General features: G+C 46.8%; 1 protein-coding gene across 1 annotated transcript in view; it reads left to right on the plus strand.

Moving 5' to 3' along the window:
• The first annotated feature begins 551 nt into the window (after positions 1-551).
• GLRX5 (glutaredoxin 5) overlaps positions 552-24,112 on the plus strand; it is a 38,165-nt gene continuing 14,604 nt past the window's right edge. Inside the window, exon 1 of the mRNA XM_078660116.1 lies at positions 552-960. Within this exon, the coding sequence (XP_078516242.1) occupies positions 678-960 (283 nt within the window). The 5' untranslated portion in view covers positions 552-677. The remainder of the gene's footprint in view (positions 961-24,112) is intronic.

A 24,112-nucleotide genomic window follows, 5' to 3' on the forward strand; every position in this document is an offset into this window, starting at 1 on the left:
GGTTAAATTATGAAGTTTATCTCATTACGTGGACATAAAAGCTTTGTTGTATACGTAATAAAGGGTTACGCAGTGTCACACACAAGGCAGTGATATATCACACATACAAACACTGAAAATATGAAACGTCACAAATAATCAAAGTGGTTCTAGTCAATGAAAACGTGCCAGGGCACCCTTGACAGACACACATAGGCTAGACGAATAACATCGATCACGAGAAACTACATCAAAACAATTCGATGTCTAACCATCGCTTTTCATTTCTACCTATGAAGATTGGCGTGAGTGTCTTCTAATCATTACACTCTCTAGTGTACGCCCTGTCAATTCAAGTGTCAGAATGGAATTGCCGTTGTATACAGAGTTCTGATTGGTTTAATCTTCGGAGAGGTCCTCTGAACCATTCAATTTCTCATTGGAGCCTTGCATGGCCGTGTTTCTTAGTTGACGTAGGCAAGGTGTCTGTTTGAAAGGTTTTAAGTGGCTCCGAGTGCTGATTGACAGCTTCTTCTCTCCAATAGAAATACGGTCTGCTGTGGAGTCAACCAATAGATGCGTTGTAAAGGAAGAGCTAAGGTTCAGACGAAGTTTGGGTTCAGTGTGAGTTACTAGCGGCGTGGTGACCCTTGAGGACTGTTGCCGATATCTCTTCCCCTCCAACGCCTCTGGCTGCCATGAGTGCCCCCGTATTCCGTACCCTCTTGTCTCGCAGCGTGCCACTAAGACCGTGGAACTTTGGTGGTCTCCACCGCCGGTGGCTGGGCAGCGGAGGCTCCACTATGCCTCGGGAGGAACTGGAGTCACTGGTGAAGCAGCACAAGGTGGTGGTGTTCATCAAGGGCACACCTGCCCAGCCCATGTGTGGATTCAGTAATGCCGTTGTACAGATCCTGCGCATGCACGGTGTACAGGAGTATGGCGCTCACAATGTTCTGGAGAATCAGGACCTGCGACAGGGTGAGTGTTGGACGTGGGTACAATGTTATTGCAGAGTGTGCTAGTAGAGCTGTTGCTCTGTGGGCTTATGGCCTATTGTCCATTCGCAGTCTATTCTGCCATGCCATACCTCCCCCTTATCGTTACTGCCACAGCCCATGGACTTTCCATCACTATGTATGTCAATTCCATGTCACTGCCCCTTCGTATTTTTTTTTTTTTTTGCAGTCCTCCGCTCATGCCATTGCCCCGCCTCTCTCTCTCTCCCTCTCCCATATCTCATCACTGCCAACCAGATGGCATGTGACTGGTAATGTTGACGCGAAGTCAACCTCCCGTGTTACTGGCTGACAGTACACTAACAGTTCAGCCTTTAAGAGGCCCTGGGAGGGGGAGAGGATTAGCTCCTCCTTTTGTGCTTCTTGTGCGTTCGCCAAAACTTAAACAACACAGGCTGGGCTAGGCCGGTTTAGTCTGCCTCATCTCACTTCAGTCCTTCTCAGTTTTTGCTCTGTAATCCTCATTGAGAGAAAGCAAGCAATTTTCGCAGAAAAACACTGTGTATTACTCTTTGCAGGCACACTTGGTGTTTAATTTTACAAAGAGCCATTGTTTATTTTCCTTCTATGTTACATTAGATATTTGGGGCTTTCCATAAACGCTCTGCTGACCTTGTGGCTGTCGCCCGCCCGATTTAAAAATACCCACTAAGTAACTGACGTTGATATGTTCGCTCATGATCGAAAGGTTTTCTGCCATTTCTTGGACATGCTGCCATGTCTTCCTTCATAACTTCACATGGACATGCTCTATACGTTTATGATTATGGGTGTATTTGTAGTTGTTTATTCATTAGTGGTGTTATATAGCATGGACGAGGCTCAGTGGGTGGCAGAGTGTTTTACATAGAATCTAATCTTGTGTGTTCCACTTCTTCTAATAAGAATGACACCAGTGGAAGTTAGCATCCATCCTTGAGCAGTGCCTTACTGGAGCACAGAGGGAATTGTGAGGGAGTTTGCCCCTATTATTTACTAACACTGCTTTCAACGTATGGCCCAACCCAGGGCACAAGTCCTAAAAAAAGAAGTGGGGGGGGGGACGCTATCACCGTTACGACAGGAAGTGACGTCACGAAAGGTGGCTTGCGCCATCAGGCTCATTGCCTCCCCTCGCTCACCTCTTAGATGCGATTGCATCTGAGAAGTCAGCGCATGAGCAGCTTGCTGCCTGTGAGCTCCGATCTCGTCCCAGAGAGGCCAAAGAGTGAAGTCCAGCTGTTTGGCAGGGGGACGGCGTCCACCCGGTAAAATAAGTGGGGGACGCCGTCCTCCCACGTGGTACCCCGACTCGAACCCTGGCCAACCAGCTTAGCACTGCGTTGTTTAATCCCATTCTACCCTAAAATATTCTCAGTAGAGGGGTGTGATTTTTACTTTGAAAATGTTCATGCTAGATTTATGAGCTTGAAGAGGCAGAATGCAGGATATCATAGACTATGTTGAGAGTTGCAGGTCCCCTGCTACTTCTGGCCGTGAGGCTAAAGTTTTAGGTTGTCAAAAAGGTCCTGTATCATATACGAAACATCAGAATTGAGCCCCCCACGCAGCTCTCCTTGACTTTTCAGTAAAGGGAAAGTTCAAGACTGTACAGAACGTGTTCACATCATAGGGGTATGACCTGCTCTAGTTTTAAACAGTCCTTAACTGTACCTTTTTAATGTGGTGGTATTGCTTGGGTTCAGCAAGTAAGGTTTTACAGAATGGCTAGTCTTCTTGAGTGAGGATGGTAAAGGTTGTAGAAAATGAGAGGCCTGATTTTGGTAATTGTGCTAAATAATTCTTTGTGTAATTTGGTCTTCGATTACATATTGTGCAGCAGGAGGCTTACATTTTTTTTTCAATTTATCCTTGAAAAGATTGCAGGCGTCCCACGATTTTCTTTGGCAAAGTAGATGTTCTCTTAAGGGGTTCACAAAACGAACGGAACTCTAGAGGGATGGATGTACATATATTTGTCTACAATAATACCTGAATTATCGCAATCATATCATCATTTATTAGCACCTGTATCAAACTTATTAATCCATCCAAACACTTCCTTAAATGTTGCTATACATCAACTTTATTTGTGAATGTTTGTATTGAATCAAATTACACAACCTTAAATCCAAGACTCACTATGTATGTGTATTATAATATATATATCCAAAAAACAATTCGATGGCAGTCCGGAGGCTTCGGATTATGCTTCTCTCTCTTTACTGAATAATAACAGCAGCCAATAAACTTTAAACTGCATAACCCTGGAAGGACAACCCCCTCCAATCACATAGGACCCACAGGTATAAATGTCTCTTCACGTCATACAACTTCCTCTGTCTTTGCTGCAGCAGCAGCAGCGAGTTAGGTCCTTTTTTATATTTCATTAACTGTTTTTTTTGTTGGTTTTTTTAACTTCTAAAGCGCAATCATTCATCCTAGATAGGATATCACGGCGCTATGATTTCTGCAGTAAGTGATGGGCTAGAACATAAGTCATACAGAGTTAGTCGGGTTTAGGGAAAAGAATGTTTTTTAATTTTTTTCTGAAGGTCACGTGGCAGTCCGTGAGTCTAAGATCCATGGGCAGATCGTTCCATCTGGTTGCGGCCAGATGGGAGAAGACCCGCCCTCCCATCCTGGCTCTTTTAACTCTAGTAGTTGTCGCTCTTGCTGTTGATTGAGAGCGAAGATTCCTGGTGGGTGCATAAAACTTAATCCTGTTTTTTAGGATGTGGGGGCCGGTGTTGTACAGTACCCTATGTGTTATGCATAGCATTTTAAAGGAGGCTCTTTGCCTCATTGGAAGCCAATGAAGGTCTCTCAAGCAGCTCTTGGCTGGGTCATACTTTTTCCTGTTGCAGATTGCCTTTGCTGCTGCATTCTGCACTAATTGTTATTTTGTGAACAGGTAATTTGCCATGCCCACAAACAGGGAGTTTCCATAGTCCAGCCTGCTCATTAGCAGTGACTGGACTAGAATCTTTCTGCACTCAATGGGGATCCATGGAAAGACTCTTCTGAGCATTTTTAACAGTGCAAAGCCCTTGCCGCAGATTGTTGACACGTGGTTTTTCATGGACAGGGTGTTATCAATGAGGACTCCTAGGTTCCTTGCTGTCAGTGTTGGGTTGGGAGGGGTACCCAGGGCAACGGGCCACCAGCTGTTGTCCCATAGCTGTTGTGATCCACCGAACAGGAGGACTTCTGACTTGTCTGCATTAAGCTTTAGACAATGACTGTACATCCAGCTTGATAGTTCAGTGAGACAGTTTAGCAACCTATTTTTCGGGTCCTCTTCTCCGTCTAGGGTTACCATTAGTTGGGTATCATCCGCATATGAGCAAATATCGATACCCCACTTTCTCCCTATGTCTGCCAGAGATGATACATATACGTTGAATAATGTTGGACTTAGTGAGGCCCCCTGTGGGACCCCATATTTGATGTTCCGGAGGGGAGATGAAAAGTTGCCCAGACGCACGGATTGTGTTCTGTTAGACAAAAAGGATTCGAGCCAACTTAATGCTTTTGCCCGAATTCCTTTTGCCGCAAGGGTTCCTAGAAGCAGGTTGTGTGGTGCGGTATCAAACGCCGCTGAAAGGTCTAATATTATCAGGGCGACTGTTTTCCCCCGATCCACCTGTGTTCTGATATTGTCCAGCACGGCCAAGAGTGTTGTCTCGGTGCTGTTATTTGCCCTAAAACCCGTCTGGGAGACATCCAATAAGTTGTTAATTTCAAGGAAGTTAGAGAGCTGTCTATTTACCAGTTTTTCTGAAACTTTCGATAAATAGGGTAGTTGCGATATGGGCCGATAGTTGGCGGGGTTGTTAATGTCTGCGCCAGCTTTTTTTATCAGTGGGGTGACTACTGCGTTTTTCCAAATTGTTGGGAATTCAGCTATGTTGAGGTTGAGTACACGTGTCACTGCTGGACAAATTATCGGGATTAGTTGCGAGAAAATGTGATACGGGCAGGGATCCAGCGGGGAGCCTGATTTGATTTCTAACATGACCTTACTCACTTCTTCCTCCGAGAAGGGGCCAAAACTGGAACAACCTGCCTGCGGGGTGGGGAGCCCATATTGCTCGGCGTGTTCCAGGTCATTGTTGGAGAAAGAGGTATAGATTTTGTCTATTTTCTCGCAAAAAAAGTCGCTTATTTTATCACATCCTTCTTGTGATGGGGTCAGGTTAGACAAGAGATTTGTAGGGCTGCAAAGTTCTTTAACTATTTTAAACAATTCTTTGGATGAATTTTTATTGTCAGTTATTCTACGTGTAAAATATTCTTTTTTCGCTTTCCTGATGGCTTTATTGTAAATCATGAGTTCCCTTTTATACACAATTCGGGCATCTTGGGTTTTCATTAGTCTCTATTTATGTTCGAGTGTTGTGCATTTCCTCTTTTGTAACTTTAATTCAGGCCCGTACCATTTTTCTGACAATGCTCGTCTGGGTTTGTGGTTGGAGCATAGCACTGAGCAGTGTTCCAGTGCATTCATGATGTTGTTCTGCAGTTGGCCTATTTCATGGTCGATAGAGGTTCCTGCAGTGTTTGTGTGGTCGAAATGTTGTTGGAATTTCTCTACCGAGAACTTCTTCCAGCTCCTGGTTTTTGCCGCAGCCTGAGCCAGTGGTCTGGTGTTTTTGACGGGCAGATTGATGGTAAACTCATCATATAATGATCTGTCCATGTCAGTGGTTTTATATCGTTAACGAGGATGGATCCTATGTTGGAAAACATAAGGTCCAACATATGTCCTTCTCTCTGTGTCGGTTGTTCAATTTTCTGGGTCAATTGTAATATTTCCATGTCGTCTGCTAGGTGTTTGGCTAGTGGATTGTTGCTATTGTCATAATGTATGTTAAAATCTCCTAGGATCAAAACGTTTTTGTTTTTGAGACAGACCGGCATGATTTGTGCAAGGAGTTGGGTGCTAAACTCTGACGTGCTCCCCGGTGGATTGTAAATGACCACACCGCCGAATAATATATTCGTGTTTATGGACACTGAAAATGCCATGGCTTCATGGTTGCCGACCTGTGTGATGGCCTCCTGCCTACAGGTGAGAGATTCTTTCACTAGAATGGCTACCCCCTCCTCTCTTTTTTACTCTATTCAGTTTCAGTATTATGTACTCTGCGGGGAGTGCTGTCGCAATGTCTGGGGTACTATGATTGTCCAGCCAGGTCTCGGTAATGAAGGCTAGATCAGGTTTGTTTTCATTCAAGGTGTCCCATATTTCGATCGCGTGTTTGGATAGGGATCTCGCATTAAAATAAACACAGTTGATGTCCAGATTTGAGGTGTTTATTGGCGTGGGGCAGTACCAGGGGTTACTATCCAATCTGCAATTCTGGCAGCAGAAGGGGCCCATAGTGTTTAAGGGTCCTACTTGTGCACAGGACGCTGAATTTGTTACGGCTATAGTGTTGAGTTTTTTTAGGTCGCTGCTGGAATATGTGACTGAGATTCTTGGTCTATTAGATGTATCGCTGGGTGATGGGGCAGGGGTTATGGCTCCTGGTCCCGGCCCGTTGCGGACGGGCGCAGACGGGCTTGACTTTGGCGCGCCCGTCTGCTGCGCATCCTTGGAGGGGGTACTATTTTATACTGGCGAGGGCGGGAGGGGCCTAGCACTAGTCTGCTCGCCCTGCTCCTGCTCCTCACTCAAGATGGCGGGACCCCAGGCAGCATCTACTCGGCTGCGGTAGGGGCGGGAATGAAGGCCAAGTGGGCCGATTTAGCTCCGGTTAGTGCCCATAGATGAGGGAAAATAACCCGCTATTGCGAAATGGTGACTAAAGAATCTCCAAAGTAAATAACAAACTGGGTAAGTGATGTTCCATAAAATTCCTATTGTAAGTTAAAAACGTCAGCTTAGCAATTTTTTTAAAAGACAAATTAGCAGTTTTCACTCACTGTCCCAGCTTTCCGCCTCAGGACCGCTCAGTTTGCACACACCACACACACTAGCAATCCAACTGTGATTTATCGTTAGATTAAGCCGTAATTGCATTTATTGATGGTGATATTTTTGTGTTAATACACGTTAGTGTTTATTTATCGGCGCTCACTGTGGCATTGTTAGCGTGTGCAGCGGGACAGCTGCTCGAAGAGCAGTCCTATTTATGTTGCCGTGAGGTTCGCACATGTGCGAGCAGCCGGTTTGGGTTTTTCATTCAGATCGGTTCCCCACGCATACATCCTGCCAGATCCTCTATCCCTTTTGAACGCCCGGCGGGGCGAATAAATGTTCCAAGGCACTGCCTCAGGGGAGAGTAAGGGGTGGCTCCCTCCACAATAAATAAGACCTGAATTTGGCATTTTTTCCTACTTTGGGCAATTTCTCAAGTAAGTAATGGGGTGAGTGACTGATTTGTTGAAGTTCAGAACGGACTAGTTAGGGCAATTTGTTGCATATTAATCATCATAAACTGGTGTTATTCAGTTGGTCTCAGTGACACCCCTGGGTCCCACCCCCCTCCCCGTATCTCCTCCGCACCTCCATTAACACAATGGCGTATTACGCTGAGGAGGTTGACCAGTGGGCAGATTACGATGATTATGCAGAATTTGAAGACGTGCCCTTTGAGCACCAGATGGAGGAGCAACAGGTGGAAGCCCTGGATACCCACATCCAGGGTTCTGTGAACAGGGTGCTGATCAAGGCTCTATAGCCATTTACAAAGCCCCTGCAAAATTATGGAAAGTGCAAATTTAGGGCATCACTGGGTGAGTCCTCTCTACACTGCTCAGCGGAAGTCCTTTCAAAGGTGGCGTCCAATGTAATTAGGGACCATGGTTATGGCGGTTCCCTCCTTTCTGGAAATTCATCCCTTTTTGATTCCAGGGTTAGGAAGAGGAGTCTTCTACGGACACGTCCGATTCTGAGCAGGATACAGAAGAGCCTAAAAGGAAGCGCAATACGCATAATGTAAGTAGTGTCTCAACTAATAAAAAACTGCTCTTTGACTCCAGAAATATCGTACACTCGAAGTCCACTGAATAGGTGCCATGTGTTGAGGTTGCACACTATGTACAGGAGAATCTCCGGCAAAGCTTTGAGCGCGAGGTTCATGCTACGTTGCAGTCTGAATGCTCTAGATCAGACTTATTGGGCAAAGTGGCTGACACGCCAGAGTTGGAACCTAATATGGGCAAGTTTCTGAAAGTGTTCCAATGACCCAAAAAAGGGGGTAGACAGGGCATGGAGAGGGTGCCAAGTCAAATTACTAGATGCCTCGGGACCTCTCACAAAAATCCTCGATGCAGCCGTGCAAGCCAAAGATTCCAACACCCCTTTAGACGCGACAGAGATATTGGAATGGGCGCAGAGGGCACTCAGTTTTCTGGGCAATGCAAAATTTGCTCACTATCAACAGAGAGGAGACTATCATTCCTAATGAGGATTGATCCGCAACTTGCGGACATGGCCACGACAGAAGCGGGAACCCTGGCGAGCGGGTTATTGTTGGATGATAAATGTGTAAAGGAGTTGGGTAAATATGTGGCTACGTTCTCGGCACTGCACAAGTCTCAAAGTAATTTCAAAAAGTGTTTCCGCACTGGCCTTTGTACCAGGGCCGGACGCTTCCGGGATCGAGCGACTGGCTGTGTATTTAATCAGACCTCCAGAGGCTTTGACCAGAGAGGATGTGGGGGAGCCCAGCAGTTCTATTTCTAGCCCACCAAAAACAGAGGTGGTAGAGGCAGACATCAGAAGGGAGGCTATCGAGGACAGAATAATGATAGAGACGCCTCCTATTCAGGTAAACCTGATTCAGTGTGGAGATGTCAAAAGGGGGTGTGTGGAGGGGGTTGTCGGAGTGCCTGGTTTATACACAAGTGGGAGAACCTGACACGCGACCCTTGGGTACTTAAGACAGTACTAGGTTTTCCGATAGATTTTTATGCAACTCCAAAACAGTCTTCCAGACCACATCCACTACATTTTTCTCATGTAGAGAGGTCTTTTATAGACAACGAAGTGGCATGACTGTTGCAAAAAGGAGCAATTGTAGAGACAGAGCCTCACAATCACGGTTTTATCAGCACTGTGTTTCCAGTTCCAAAAAAAGTATCAAGGCTTTCGACTATTGTTAACTCTCAGTGAGTTCAACTCTTGGGTAGTGTATAGCCATTTCAAGATGGAGGGCATACATTTACTTTAAGATTTGCTTATTAAAAAGGATTGGATGGTGCATCTCAATTTAAAAGATGCCTATCTGGCGGTACCTATTTTTCGAGAGAGAGTGATATATCCTGGCACAGAGTGGGAGTAGAGTCCTTCGACATCTAGTGTGTACGACTCAACTCTCACTGGAGTTGGGGTTTGTCATCAATTCAAACAAATCTATACTGACTCCAGCACAGTCGATAGAGTTTTTAGGGTTCCACGTGAACTCGATAGTGGCACATTTCTTGCTTCCACTGAAGAAAAGAATTGCGATCAAGAAGGAATTGAGAGAGAGCGCTTGCCTCTCAGACGATATCCTTACGGACAATGGCCAGGTTAGTTGGCCTTCTAGCCTCCTCGATTTAGGCCATCTTCCCGGGTCCCTTCATTATAGGGCACTCCAGAAGTTGAAAATGATGCGTTTATGCAAAGGCCTGAGCTACACGGAACTTATTTTGTTAAATGCGGAAGCCAGAACAGAAATTGGTAGTTGGAACACATGGACGCATGGAATGGCAAGGCCATATTCACGTCAGTCCCAGAAGTCGTGATCGAGTCGGATGCCAGCAGACGGGGCTGGGGGAGCCCGTTGCAGCTGTGTGGAGACTGGGGACGGATAGTCTGCGGAGGAATTGGAACTCCACATAAATTGTCTGGAACTGTTGGTGGGCTCATTTGCGATCAGGACGCTTTCTGCCCAGAAGGCGAGTTGTTGTATACTCCTGCGGATGGACAATGTCTCGGCAGTGAGATATATCCACCATATGGGTGGCACGAGATCCCGGCTTTTAGTGGAAATGGCAAAGTATTTCTGGCATTATTGCCTCCTACACCACATCTCGGTGACGGCGGAGTACATTCCAGGCAGCGCCAATGTGGTGGCGGATTGGAACTCACGTTTCCTTCGAGATTCCAGCGATTGGCAACTTCACCCCAGAATATTCCAACAACTGAATGAAAAGTGGGGTCCTTGTTCGATAGATCTGTTTGCATCAGGCTGAATACGCAACTGCCTCTGTTTTACAGTCGGTGACCTGACCCTCTGGCGATCAACTCGAACGCATTCCTTCAATCATGGACAAAGGGTATGCTGTGTGCATTTCCACAGTTCGTCATGATTCAGAGAGTTTTGGCGCAGATCCGCAGGCAGAGGGATCAGGTGATGTTGATATTCCTGTGTTGGAGAGCACAAGCGTTGTTCCCAGCAGCACTGGTCCTGTCGTGTACGCCTCCAATACGCCTGCTATCGTTCCCACAGATTTTGACGGACCCTCTGGGTCAACCTCCTCCGTTAGTACCTTAGGAGCAGTTGTCCCTCATGGTATGGAGACTTTTAGGAGATGCTGGCAATTGCCGGGAGTTTGAGGCGCAATATTTTTCTTTTCTCAATCCTGGGCCCCGCTACGCATAACCGATATGAGTCGGCTTGGCGTAAGTGGGTTAGTTGGTGTGCTGAACGACAGGGGGATCCTGTGGGATCCGGAATCCATAAGATATTTAATTTCCTGTCCGACATGGCAAGTAAAGGTTTGGCCTATCGGACAGTTTTTCGCTCTGCAATTTCGGTGGGTCATCCTCACATGGATGGAAAACCGGTGGAGGAACATCCACTGGTGTGCAAAGTGGTGAGTCATCAGGTTGGTGAATCCTCCAAAACCACGATATTCACAATTGTGGGATGTGGATATACAGCTACCGGCATAGCTGACACTTTTTTTAATGTTTGATTTCATGTAGACTGGTGTATGATATGCGAGCATTGGATTTAGCAGGTAGGGTATTCACTCTGTCAGGGGTATCATTTTAATATTTAGAAAAGAACTAAAAAAAAGTGGAAATGTTTCTTATCCTGCATTTCCACATCATAGCAAACTGTGTGTTGTACAATGTTTGAATTTTTATGAAGATTGTACCAAAGAATTTACAAATTACGCTGCAGGACAGTTGTTGATTTCCTTACAGAGACCTTTTCGCCCAGTCACTGCTGAAACTTTAGCCAGATGGGTCACTTGGTTGTTCAGTCTGGCAGGTATTGATACTTCGGCTTTTGGAGCCCATTTTGTGAGACGAGGTATGGCTTCAAAGCTTTTTCTACAGGTTCTAGATTAGAAGACATTGACGTCGGCGGATTGGTCTTCGGATTCTACTTTTAAAACGTTTTATCATAAGCCAATTGTGGATGTGGCATCTACGGTGGTGGATCATCTTTAAACTAGCATAATCCGAAGCCTCCATGGACTGCCATAGAATAAAAAAAATTCTAGCTGACGTGTCAAGAATTTTCAATTCTGTTAAGGACACAGAGGCGAGGATTATCCCACCCTAGAAACTGCATTATATAATATGATGTTTGAATTGTTCATATTGACAATGTTGATTTTATAGAAAGTTATGCATAATAATATTGGGTTTCTTCCCGCCAGTAATATTGTTGGAAATACATTCAGTGAGTGGTATGTTACGACCTATGTACTCTTTTCAGGAGAGCAGAGATAAACCGGCTTGAGGAATCAAGAGGGTATCCAAATTGGATCAAGAGAGGATGTTCCTGTGGTTAAAGTTGAGATTAGGTTGAGGAAAGAATCGGCAAGGTTTAATGGTCAAGTTTAAAGACTGTGTTTAAAGGTTTTCGCAAAGAAAGAGGAAGTTGTATGATGTGAAGAAACATTTATACCTGTGGGTCCTTTGTGATTGATGCATACGATGGAGGGGTTTGTCCTTCCGGGGATATGCTGTTTAAAGTTTATTGGCTGCTATTATTTGGTAAAGAGAGAGAAGCATAATTCGAAGCCTCAGTGTCCTTAATAGAATTGAAAATTCTTGACGCGTCGGCTAGAGTTTTTTTTTTAATTCCTAGCTTGGTCCGTCACTGAAAATCTATTATGATTAGGCTGGTATTCCTTGCATCAATCTTCCTTTTTTGTCCGTGATGTGGACTCCTCTTGAGTAATAGTATAGCCATTTCGGCCTATCAATTTCTGGCCCTTCAGGATTATACAAGGGAGTGTGGCATGCTTATTTAAAAGAATCGTAAAATGGATAACCCCAAGTCAGTATTGGTCATTATCCTAAGCATCATACAGATGAATTTACATATAAACAAACCTCTTCTAACATAGAATATTACAGCGATGAGGGGTGTATAATGTCTCTGTAGAACAATAGACACCAAGCATGCACACTGTGCCTGTTTAAAGGTAACATAGCACAGACATAGCAACTAGATACCTTGTGCTCATGTATATCACTCTGGGAATAAACCAATGGTTACACAAGAGACGCAGTTGGAAACCCTATATTTATCTATATGTAAATGTCATGGTACTTATAGAGCGCACTGTCACCAGACGGTCACTTTGCGGTGTCGCCTATGCGGTTTCCTGGCGCTGATACTCATACCGCTGTGGAACCCCTCCTGGCTTTCCCTGTGAAGTGTCCACTCCTGGTCACCCCCAGGGTGAAGCCAGGCATCCTTAGCGCTGTTGGGGCCGGTGTGGAGGCTAAGCAAGCTATTGCCCAGAGTTGCAGCGTGGGGCCCGTGATTAGAATAGGCACCGAGGCAAGAATTAACAGGTCTGAGGAAATTGAGCCCGAGACCCTGCCGTGGCGGGAATCGAACCCTGGTCCCTGGCCAGAACTCTGCATCAGGGTCTGCCGCTCTAACCATCGAGCCACACTCCTCCACACATTTATCTGGTGTCCTTTCTTCCCATGCTCCCACGTAGTTCTTCTTTTGTCCTAAATGAGACACTCATGCAAATGGGAAGAATAAACAAGCAAAAGTAGCCCCAAGACGTGAGGAACTGTGCCTGCTCCACTAAAAACAATCCTGACAAAGTGGCTGTTCATGTGGGCGTGTACCCCATCTCCGTTCAATGTGCACGCTGCCAGCAGTTCGGTGAAAACCTTAAAATAATTTCCTAATGCGTCGCCAAATTGCTTATAGTCGGATCTCTTGTGTACGTGTGTGTGTATATATAGTCTGCTTACTGGATCGAATATCCTCTTGGGCGAGATACTAATAAGCAAACTTGTGGCTCTATTACCAGGGGAAAACCCGAAAGTCAAATTACACGTGGCTCAAAGAGCCTGGTTCAAAGAAAAGACCTTTACGGGATCAGCGATTTGGGAAAGAAAGTGGACTTTCGCATGGCAGACCCAACTAGGAATTATGTTTTGGGCTATCAATGTATTGTTTTTTTACAGTCCCAGACAGTAAACGCGCTCTCTTGTGTGGTGAAACGCTTGATCACGAGAATTAAACAACTTTTCCACCTTGATTGTTTGCTGTCTAACTTGTCTCCTGAGAGCGCGTTTACTGTCTGGGACTCTTTATTGGATTTTTTGCAGTGTGCTCTGCTGGCGTTCACGCCACACTTCATGGGTCCTACGAGGTTCGGAAGGAGCTCTGGCAATTTGGGGAGGGGGGTTTGGGGGGGGGGGGGTGTGTGTGTGTGTGTGTGTGTGTGTGTGTGTATACAGTGTCTTGGATGTAAGGTTGTGTAATTTGATTCAATAGAAACATTCGTAAATAAAACATTGATGTGTAGCAACATTTAAAGAAGTGTATGGATACATACGTTTCATGCAGGTATTGATAAATGATGATATGAGTCCGATAATTTGGGTATTATTGTAGACCAATATATGTAGGCCATCCCTCTAGAGTTACTTTTGTTTAGTGTTTGTGTTTAACTGCCCAAAATTATAGAATGCGATTTGGGACGACGAGCCCCCCCCCCTCGCCTCCCCACCAACCCCCTTGTATAAGCTATTTAGGGGTTTGGGCAGATGTTTTTACCATTTATAAATACTTTTAAGGAATTTTATTTATTAAAAGTGTCTTAGTTCTAGTGAAAGTGGTTCTGAATCCGATAACACGCTGTTTTTGTATTTCGTTCACTCAGTCTTTGGTTTTGTAATGATGTAGGTCAGGAATTTATGCACCAGAATCGTTCTGTCACAGTCAGCGACTTTCTCATCAGGTATGTGAAATTGGCTATCTTTTAGTATTTCTTATTCACAATTCCTGTCATGGTCTTATAGAATATCGCTTTGCAAGTTTCTTAACTTCTTGGATCAGTGGGGTGTGTTGGAAGGAACAAGCTACTTTCTCTGCTAGGGGAGGTAGATGTTTCTCACGTCACTGATCCATTTTTTGGGTCTTTAAGTTGACCTGTACTCATTACTTTAGAGCAGGGTTCTCCAATGTCTGCCCTGAAAGGTTGGATCCATGCCAGATTTTTAAGTTAACTACTTTTATCTAAATGGGGATATGCTGAAAATGTGGCATGGATTCGACATCCAGGACAGATTTTGGAGAACCCTGCTTTAGGGCTGATGATGATGTCTAGAATGTGGAGGGTCATAAATGGGTTCTTTTGTAGGGAAAAGACAATCTGCAATATTGCTGGCTCCTCCCTATTTCTCTAATGTAAATTTGATTTCTTCTAGGGAGATATTGTTATCCCAACTTTTGTTCAGTTACTTAACCTAATGGTACCACAAAAGTAATATGCCACCAAGTGTATGATAGATGAGATGTAGGTTAATGGAGTTTACGGGGTCTATATTTTTTCCCCACTGATGGTCTTTAGGGGCTATTCGAGTGTCAGTAGAAAGATATTCATCTTGTGAAATTACTGGAAAAGTTCAAATTTTGCATTCATTTTCTGGATGGATTTATACTGACTCCACTGATTGATATCCAGGCCAAAGAGCTCCTACGGAGCATCTCCTTTGATTATCATCTTAGATATTCTTATTTGGTTATCTACCAGCAGCCAAGCAGATGTCTTATCTTAACTAGGGATGGGCGGAATTTGCGTAATCGCATTGCGCAAATCTCCACGGAACGGTAAAACATCTCCGTACGTGCAGAAATTCCGCAAAAACGCAGTATTGCTTGTTCGCGATGCTATTTTACTGTTCACAATCGCTGTTTGCGTGCTTGGGGAAAATTTCTCGCGAACACGCATTTGAGAACGCGAACAAGCAAAACATTTTGCGAAGTCGCGGAATGCAGAATTTTGGGCAATTTCGCGTTCTAGGTGGAACGCGAAATTACTTAAATTCCGCGAGCGGAACGGAATTTACCGCCCAGGCCTAATCTTTACCTCTCCTATATAAAGGTTTTCTCTTTTGGGACAGTAAATCCTGAAGCATGGTGCATATGGAACGGGCATTTGGGTAGAAATTGAGGAGATTGCTCTCCCTACTAACCTTTATACCCCATTCAGTTTCTTGGCTCACAGACTCTAGCTATTGGCCTGCTCCCAGTGATGCAAGATGAGCACTGACCCAAAGGTATGTGTTCTGCAAATTACTTTCTAAATATCAGTATAAACATGTTATGCAGGTGGTGGCGGTTTTTATTTTTTAAAAGATTTTTGCAGTATGTTTTGCAGATCAGATACCCCATGCATAAGCACAACTGTATGCTTTAGGTAGGCAATAATCCTATACAACACAGCAAAGTTATGCCTTTTAGTAGTGTATGGCCATGTTTATAACATCATTGCCCACCAAGAAATGGCACACTCGCATCTTACAGCTGTACACTTTAAGGCAGAACTCTAAATATATCTGGTATACAGCCCAGTTATGCAATTAATTTGCTCTTAGGGCATCTAAAAGCATATTTTACTGTTGGCTGCTAGCTATGCATATATTTACCAAACATTGGGCAGCTATTCTAACAGAGTAAATAGGTAAGCAATATGGTACAACTCTCTGGTTCCAATGGCCATAGTCAATCAACTGGTGGCTACCTCCATGGTAAATCTGACTCTGGTCTGCAGTGGAAACCTTTGGAAAGCCCTGGACCATACAAACACGATTCAGTGTCATCCTAATGTGAGAGTATGTGCTCTGCAGATGCAAATTAATAACAAATCACCAAAGTCGTTAATTTGAGCAGTTGGTTAATCATTTCCAATTGCCATTTTAAGAGCATAAGTGATTGAATATTTGATTTACTGTGCTAGTTGCATCCAGCCTTGGAGAGCAGCATAATTGATACAATGACAGTTCTCTCCTGTTGCTATTCTTTTACAACAGGTCGAGATCCTGGTTGCCACAGAACTCAGAAGTCAACCAGCTCCAAGCTCTGTCAACACCCTAGTACCTGTCAGGAGTATCTGACTCTAATCTTTCTTTCACTCTTCCACTAAAACCAAGTGTGAGACTATTTATCACCACATAGTTTGCTGCAACAGTCGCTATACCACGCTGACTAGCAGATCTGTAAAACGCAGCAATGGCTCATAGCTTCATCACCTCAGTCTGTCTCTCACCACTACAGGCTTTTGTCGGTAGCCTGTTTCCAACTGCTCTTTCCTAATTAGTTTCAAATGAATTCTCAAAAATTTGAGCAAAATAACGTATGACCAAAACATTCTAATCAAATTGCTGGCTCACTTTTACTCATTCGGTTTCTGAAATTAATGCTCACGTTTACTCATTAGGGTTCCAAAAAGAAGGCTTACACTACCCATTAGATTTCGGAGTCTGACACCACCCGTATACCTTCACTTGCTAAATACACATGGCAATTATTGTGAGCTGTGGCACTGTACTTGGCAAGTGTTTTAACACACTTGGTGAGTAGTAAAAATGTTTAACATGTGTTTACCCTGTCCCACGGACTCCCATTCCTCAAATACATTGTTGCCATAGTGTAATTAATGATTCTGTTTTATTTGTTAGAACTTTCTGACGACTCGTGGCAGAATGGTCTAATAGCCTTAAAGCCCTTTGTAGCAGGGCTATACCGGCAATTAAAGTCCTGCTGCTTTGTTAAAGTCCCTCACCTTCGGCTCGGGCCATTAACGCTGCAGCGGGCCTTTGACAGCCAGTATAGCCCGCTACGGCGGGCTATAAGGCTATAGCACTTTTTCACTTTCACTTTTTATTGCATTTATTGCAGGCTATACCAGCGATTAAAGGCCTGCTGCAGCGGTAAAGGCCTTAGCCGAAAACGAGGGACTTTAATAAGGCAGAGGATACTCCAGTTGGATAAAGTCCTGGCTGTAATCCGTGAGAAGAATGAGGATTTGGAGGCCCCCTCCCGTCAGAGTAACCTTCGCATCACAGGCCTTCCCGAGTCTACCAATATCTCCAAGATGGAAGACTTTATAGAAAAACTCCTTGGGGAGATCTTCGGGGATGTCCTTTCCTCCTTTGTCGTAGAACGTGCTCACCGCTCCCTTGGCCCGCGCCCTGGTCTGCCTCCCCGCCCTATTGTGGCAAAGATTCTGAACTTCTGTGATCGTAATGCCATTCTTCGTGCTGCTCGAGACAAGGGTACCATCACGCACCAGGGCAATACCTTGTCTTTCTACCTAGACTACACCCTGTCTGTTCAATCTGCCAGAAGAGAGTTCTTGCCGGCCAAGGGTATCCTTCACAAGCATGAGGTCTCATACTCTCTGGCCTACCCGGCGAAGTTGCGGGTCCGACAGGGCTCCAAGACACTGGTTTTTCCTGACCCACGTGAGGCCCTTGCTTTTGCCAAAAGACTTGATAAGGAATCCTGATCCTCTCCTCCGAAGTCCCCACATGAAGCAGCTGGTCGATTGAGTAATAATGACTGAAAGTGTGGGCACTGTTTGGTTGTCTTTTTGTCCCACACGTGATCTGCTCATGTCACCATTCCATTCTTGCTTGGCCACCCTGCTATTATGCAGGGGTGTTCGCTGAGTCCTGCCATGCCCTCAACGGGATGATTCCCTTTTTTTTGCAATGTGTTGCCCCTCTAAGTTGTGGGTTCCCGGGGTGGTGTGGGTGGTATCCTCAGCCTGATTGGGGGGTTGGTGTGGGTGTGGGGTGGTTGGGTTTCTTTTTGTATAGGTTGTTGGGGGTGGTGTGGGAGGGAAGGGGTTTGGTGGATGGGTTCTTTCTGGTTTGGTTTCTGACACGATACGAAGCTCGCTGCACCACTTCGTTGCCATTGTCTATTTGCATTCATAATTTGTTCTATTGTTGTATTGTGCTATCTGCGCAACATCGTTGCAGGTCACTATCGCCATGTATTTGGTATGGATCCGACTCTTCAATGGTGCTATTGTTCTTTGTCTTTTCTAGTTGGTGCCTCCCAGCTACGCCTTGCAGCTCCACTCGATTCCTCATAGGTGCTCCTACTGTCTTATGGGTCACGTCTCCCCGCTGGACAGCTTGCTGATTGCTGAGGACCTTTTCTCTTGTGTCACTTCCTCCGACTCATGCTGGCCCATTAGTAGCCTATGCTGCCCTTTGATGCCACTTGGTCACTGGAAACCGCCCGAGGGTGGTTTCTACTCCCCTGCGCCGCTCCCTTATATGCACTCCCCCAGCTGTTATTCACTTTCCCCGCTATCACATATGTGCTGTGTAAGACTGCGCCGCTTGCTGTGCGCTCTGCAGGGAAACATCCTTTACAACGCAACTTTTACCACGCAGTGCTAGTACAACGCAGGTTTTACAACGAAAACCATTACAACGCATTGCGCTGGGGGGCGCTCTAGGATAGGGAATAGATTTAATTTACTATCCAACACCTTCCCTAGTGTACATGGGGACTGGAGTTGGAATAGTAAATAAACTATTCACTATCCAGCACCCCAAAGCGCTATGCGTTGTAATGGTATGCGTTGTAAAAACCGCGTTGTAACAGCATGCGGGGTAAAAGCATGCGTTGTAACGTCATACATCCCGCTCTGCATAATGCTGCTTCCCACCACTCTCCCTATGGCTGAATTAACTTGTTGGACATGGAATGTCCGTGGCCTGAATGATCATCGTAAGGCTCGCCTGATGCATGCACATCTACAGCGCCACAGGGTAGACATTTGCCTTTTACAGGAGACGCACCTGCTTCCCGGCTCGGTCTCCAGACTTCAATCTCGCCACTGGGGGGATCCCACTCTTCCACCTACTCATCCTATGGTAAGGGAGTCTCCATTCTGCTCCGTCGCGGCCTCCCTTGGCAGACCTCCCGAGCCCTCGTTGACTCTGAGGGAAGGTATGTTGTTTTACATGGTTTACTACTGGCTGAACCTGTTACAATTGCCGCGGTTTATGGGCCGAACTCTGACGATCCGGAGTTCTTTCATCACATCTGGCATTTTATCTCCTCCTGCGTTCCCGCGGCCATCATCTGGGGCGTGGATTTTAATGTTACCCTCTCTGCGACCTTGGATCGCTCTGGCTCTTACACGTCCCACCCGCGCGCCCCACTGCTCTCACGTCTATCCTAACTGATAACTCACTTTATGATGTTTGGCGTCATTTCCGCCCGACGCTCGTGAAGGCACTTGCGTTACCGGTGCGAGGGGTTGTTGGTCGAGAATCGACCTTTGGCTCACATCACCGGACATCTTGTCCTGGGCCGCTGGGGTCCAAGACATGGCTTGCACCCTTTCCGATCACACCCCAGTCCAGCTCCTCATCCGGCCTCCTAATTCTCAGCCTCAGCCTCTGGCCTTCACCTGGCGTCTTTCTCCCATTGCCCTTAAGGACTCTGTGTTCGGTGATGAAATCCAGACCGCAATTACTAACTATTTTGAGCTTAACGTGGGTTCCATCGATTCTGCTTCCACCCTATGGGAGGGTTTCAAGACTTTATTCCGGGCAGAATGTATTTCCAAACAGGCGGGCATTCTCCGCTCCATTCGCTCCACCCTGGCTAAACTGGAGGGGGAGATTTGGGGCTTGGATGCCACCCAGTCGGCGTGCCCCAGCCCCGAGACGTTGGCGCTACTGCATCAAAAACACTCTGACTTTTCGGATGAGGCCGACCATGAGCTGTCCTTCTTTGTCAGGGAGGGTCGGGCCTGTCGCTTTGGAGAGGGGGACCGCCCTGGGCGCACCCCTGCCAACCTTCTGCACCCCCGCGCGCATCTTCCTATATCACAGCCCTCAGTGATGGCGGTCCGGGCCGAACCACCTCTCCAGAAGAAATTAAGTCCTGTTTCCTTGCTTTTTACTCCCAGCTCTACTCTGCTGGCCCCGCCGTTCCCAGAGGAGTTTGATCAATATTTCGAGTCCATTGCCCTTGTTTGGCTCGAAGACCACCATCGTAAATTCCTTGACGAGCCTTTCTCAAGGGAGGAAATTTTGGCAGTCATCAGCAGCCTTCCCAGTGACAAGGCACCGGGCCTTGACGGCCTGCCTGCCTCGTTTTATAAATCGTTCGCCACCGTTTTGGAACCGCACTTGGCGGCTATGTACAATGAGTCTTTTGACACAAGCATCTTTCCGTTGTCCCTTCGTGAGGCTTCACTAACCCTGCTCCTTAAACCCGACAAGCCCGCCGACCGCCGCGACTCCTACCGGCTCCTCTCCCTTATTAATATCGATAACAAAATCTTTGCCAAATTGATTGCTTCTCGTCTCCTTTTTACTAACGCCCACCATTGCATTCCCCGCTCAATCTCGTTTCATCCCGGGTAGAGCTACCTCCCACAATCTCCGCACTATCTTTTTTTCGTCTCACATCAAATTAATCCTAATCTTCACGCGGTGGCTGCCCTGCTTGACACCACGAAGGCGTTTGATACACTGGAGTGGCCCTTCCTTTTTTATATCCTGCCGCGTATGGGATTCAGCGCCCATTGTTTGCTTAATATAAAGCTCCTTTATACCAGCCCCCCCGCCCGTCTTTGCATTAATGGCCAGGTGTCCGACCCCATCAACATTACTTGAGGTACCCGTCAGGGGTGCCTGTTATCGCCCATGCTTTTTGCTATCGCGATGGAGCCCCTGGCAGCTCGGTTGGGCAGCACCACACTCGCAGGGGCATTGGCTTTTCGTCCCGCTCCCTCCTAGTTTCCATGTATGCGGACGATATTACTTATGTCCGTCATCCCCAGGACAACCTCAGTCCCTTAGTGCGGGAGGTTATTCGATTTGGCGGGCTCTCGGGCATCCAGGTAAACTGGAGTAAGTCCGTTCTCTTCCCTTTGACGGATGCCACCCTCCCCTTCGCGCCTGTTTTCCCGTTTGAGTGGGCATCTGGTTCCACACACTACTTGGGCATTTGGCTGAGTAGAGACTTGGACGAACTTTGGAGGTCGAACTTTGGGCGCCCGGTGGACTGGCACGAATCTAAGATCCCTTTATGGGGCCGCCTGCTGCTGTCCCTGGCCGGTAGCATCGCTGTAGCCAAGATGGTGGTCCTCCCTAAATTCCTCTACCTCTTCTCCAACATACCTATCCCCCTAACTTCTCATTTCTTTCGCAGGCTACACTCTCTGGTCATCTCGCTGGTGTGGGCGGGGCGGCAACCCAGGGTTGCCTATGATATCCTGACTTTGCCCATGTCTGCCCGCGGTTTGGGTGCGCCTCACTTGCACCTTTACGTCCTGTGCGCTCAGGCCAGCTTCTTGCATTTTTGGCTTCACCCTACCCCCTATCAGCCCCACGTAGCGGTGGACACTGACGTCGCTTCCCCCTGGCCACTGACCACTGCGCTGTTCGCTCCTGGATGGAAGTCGATATGGTCGAGACGCTGCACTGGGCATGGTCCTTCCTACGCCGGCTTTCTGGTCTTTCTTTCCTATCTACCAATGCTATGCCCATTATAGATCACCCGGATTTCCCGCCCCTTCAGTCCTCTAGCATGTCGCGTCATGCGGCGCTGCTCGGCCCGAGGACTTTAGCAGATCTCTATCCGGAGAATTCCTTTTACTCACTTCCGGAATCCCCATCGCTGCAGGACATGCTCCTGTTCTATCACTTGCGGGCCACCTAAGGAAATCTGCACCCTGCCTTCCCACAACCCCCCCCCCCTTACTTTCCTGGCCCTGGATTTTGTATATACTTCTGCGTCGCCACACAAGTTAGTCACCAAACTATACGCCTTTGCCCTGTTATCCTCCCCCATCTCATCGACCCGGGCGTGCGAAGCATGGGGTGTGGACCTTGGTATTGATATCCCGGCAGCCAACTAACTTTATTGCTGTAGTCAAACTAAAAAGCTCTCCCCGAACTATCGGCTCTGCTTGATTCACTTCAAGTTCTTGCGTCGGTTTTACCGCACTCCCGTGCATCTCCATCGGCTCGGGCTTATCCCTGAGGACTCTTGTATGCGATGTACCGCCCCAGCCGCGGATTTTGCTCATTTGGCATGGCTTTGCCCTAAGGTTCTAGAGTTCTGGCAGGCGGTTTGATCCACTATCTTTTAAATCACCAGCGCGGCTGTGTGCCCTGATCCTCTCCTGTGTCTCCTCGGCTTTGTTAGGTTTTGCCCTGATGCCTCTCGCCGGTTGATTGCGATGCTTTCGGTGCTGGCCAGGCGGAGAGCGGCCATGTGTTGGGGTCAGCGGCCAGCTCCTAAGGTTGCGAGTTGGCTGGAAGATGCCTCCCGTTGTCGGACGCTTTTATCTGAATTTTGGGATTTGATGCCCGCCAGGTCCCGCCCTGTCGACATATGGGGCCCCTTGGTTGCCTATCTCCTCTCCCGCTCTCACTCCAGCGGCGCTGCCTCTCCCACGCTCCCTGCCAGTCCTGTGCCCGCGGCGGCCAACTATGTTGGTCAGTGACTGTCCCCATTACCTTATCTCCCCAGCGCCTCTGCCAGTTTCATGTGCCTTCGTGTTGTTGTTTTTCAATGAGCGTTCCGCGGGGGAGGGTACCGACTCCGGGTTCACAGTGCTGAGATTGTGTCACTCCCGCCTTGTTGTCCGATTAGCCCCTAGTCTCCTACCCGTTCTTCCCTGCTCCCTCCCCAGCAGCGTGGCCTCTCCCGCGCTCCCCGCCGGCCCTTGGTCAGCGGCGTCCGCCAGTGCTGGCCCGCGCCGGGCCCCTAACTGTCTTTCCCATTGACTCCCCTGCGACCTTCTGTCCCTCTGGGTTATTGTTCATCTACGCGCGCTCTTTGGGGTGGACGTGACCCTGTGGTTTTCTGGTGCTGCTATTTTATCACTCCTGGATCTTCATGTCACCAAAAAACTCCTCATTGTACTCCTTTGCCTGTTTTGGACTGCACCTGAATGTTGTGTATTGTGACTTTGCACGAAAATTCATCTCTGTGTCTTATGTTTGTTTTGCAACTAAATTAATAAATAAAATGAAAAAAAAAACTTAAACAAAAGGAGGGCTCCTGGCCCGTTGTTTTTGGGCTTGCCTGGAATCTATAATAAGGAAGCCACATTGTGGCTCACAACAGAAAGCAGATAACATGGCCGCTGCTGAATTGTGTCCTATTGTCTGCATATTACTCCAGGATAATTTCGGCATATTTCACTGGGGCCAGATGGGTTCCCAATCTGGCCGAGTAACCAATCCGGCTAGATTTCTCCCCCCCTCTTCTTCATTTCAGTGCTGTTGATGCATCCAACATTAATCAAGGCCTTGCCGGATGTGGCGGCGACATAGAGTGCTGGGTGAGAGAAACAGAAAGGCCTTTGTGGTTCCTGGAGGATCTGGGAAGGAGGGGACTGCCGTAAGATTCTGCTACCTCCTCTCATTGGCTTCCTTGTCATGGAATGGGTCAGCCAGTGAGAGAAGAACCTTCTCTGCCGCCTCCGCTAAGTAAGGGTGGTGGGGAAGGCCTGTGAGTTGCTGATAGTTGTTGCTCATTTGTATTAATCTATCACTGTTACAGGTAATTAGTAATTAGTAAATGGTACATATGTGACCATCACAATGTGCACACTGCAGATATTCCAGAGATTGGATGAGCATGTAATCTGAACACTGTTATGGCCCCATGACACACACTGCATTCAGCCTCGGCTTCATAGCTCTCGATTGTGCCCCATTATCAACCTTCTCAGCTGGACACCTAAATGTGACGCAACTCAAATGTACTATTCAGGCATTGAAATACCAAATAGCTCAGCCAACACCTCTTGGATTTGCCAATACTTAGTAAAGTGAATTCCAGTTCAAAGGCTTTAGTTGTGCAAAATATGAAGTGTATATACAGTAACACATTGTGAAACCGTTGGCAAAGCCAATCTGTCTT

The sequence above is a fragment of the Lissotriton helveticus genome, chromosome 9 (genome assembly GCF_964261635.1).
Source record: "Lissotriton helveticus chromosome 9, aLisHel1.1, whole genome shotgun sequence".
Classification (NCBI taxonomy): Eukaryota; Metazoa; Chordata; class Amphibia; order Caudata; family Salamandridae; genus Lissotriton; species Lissotriton helveticus.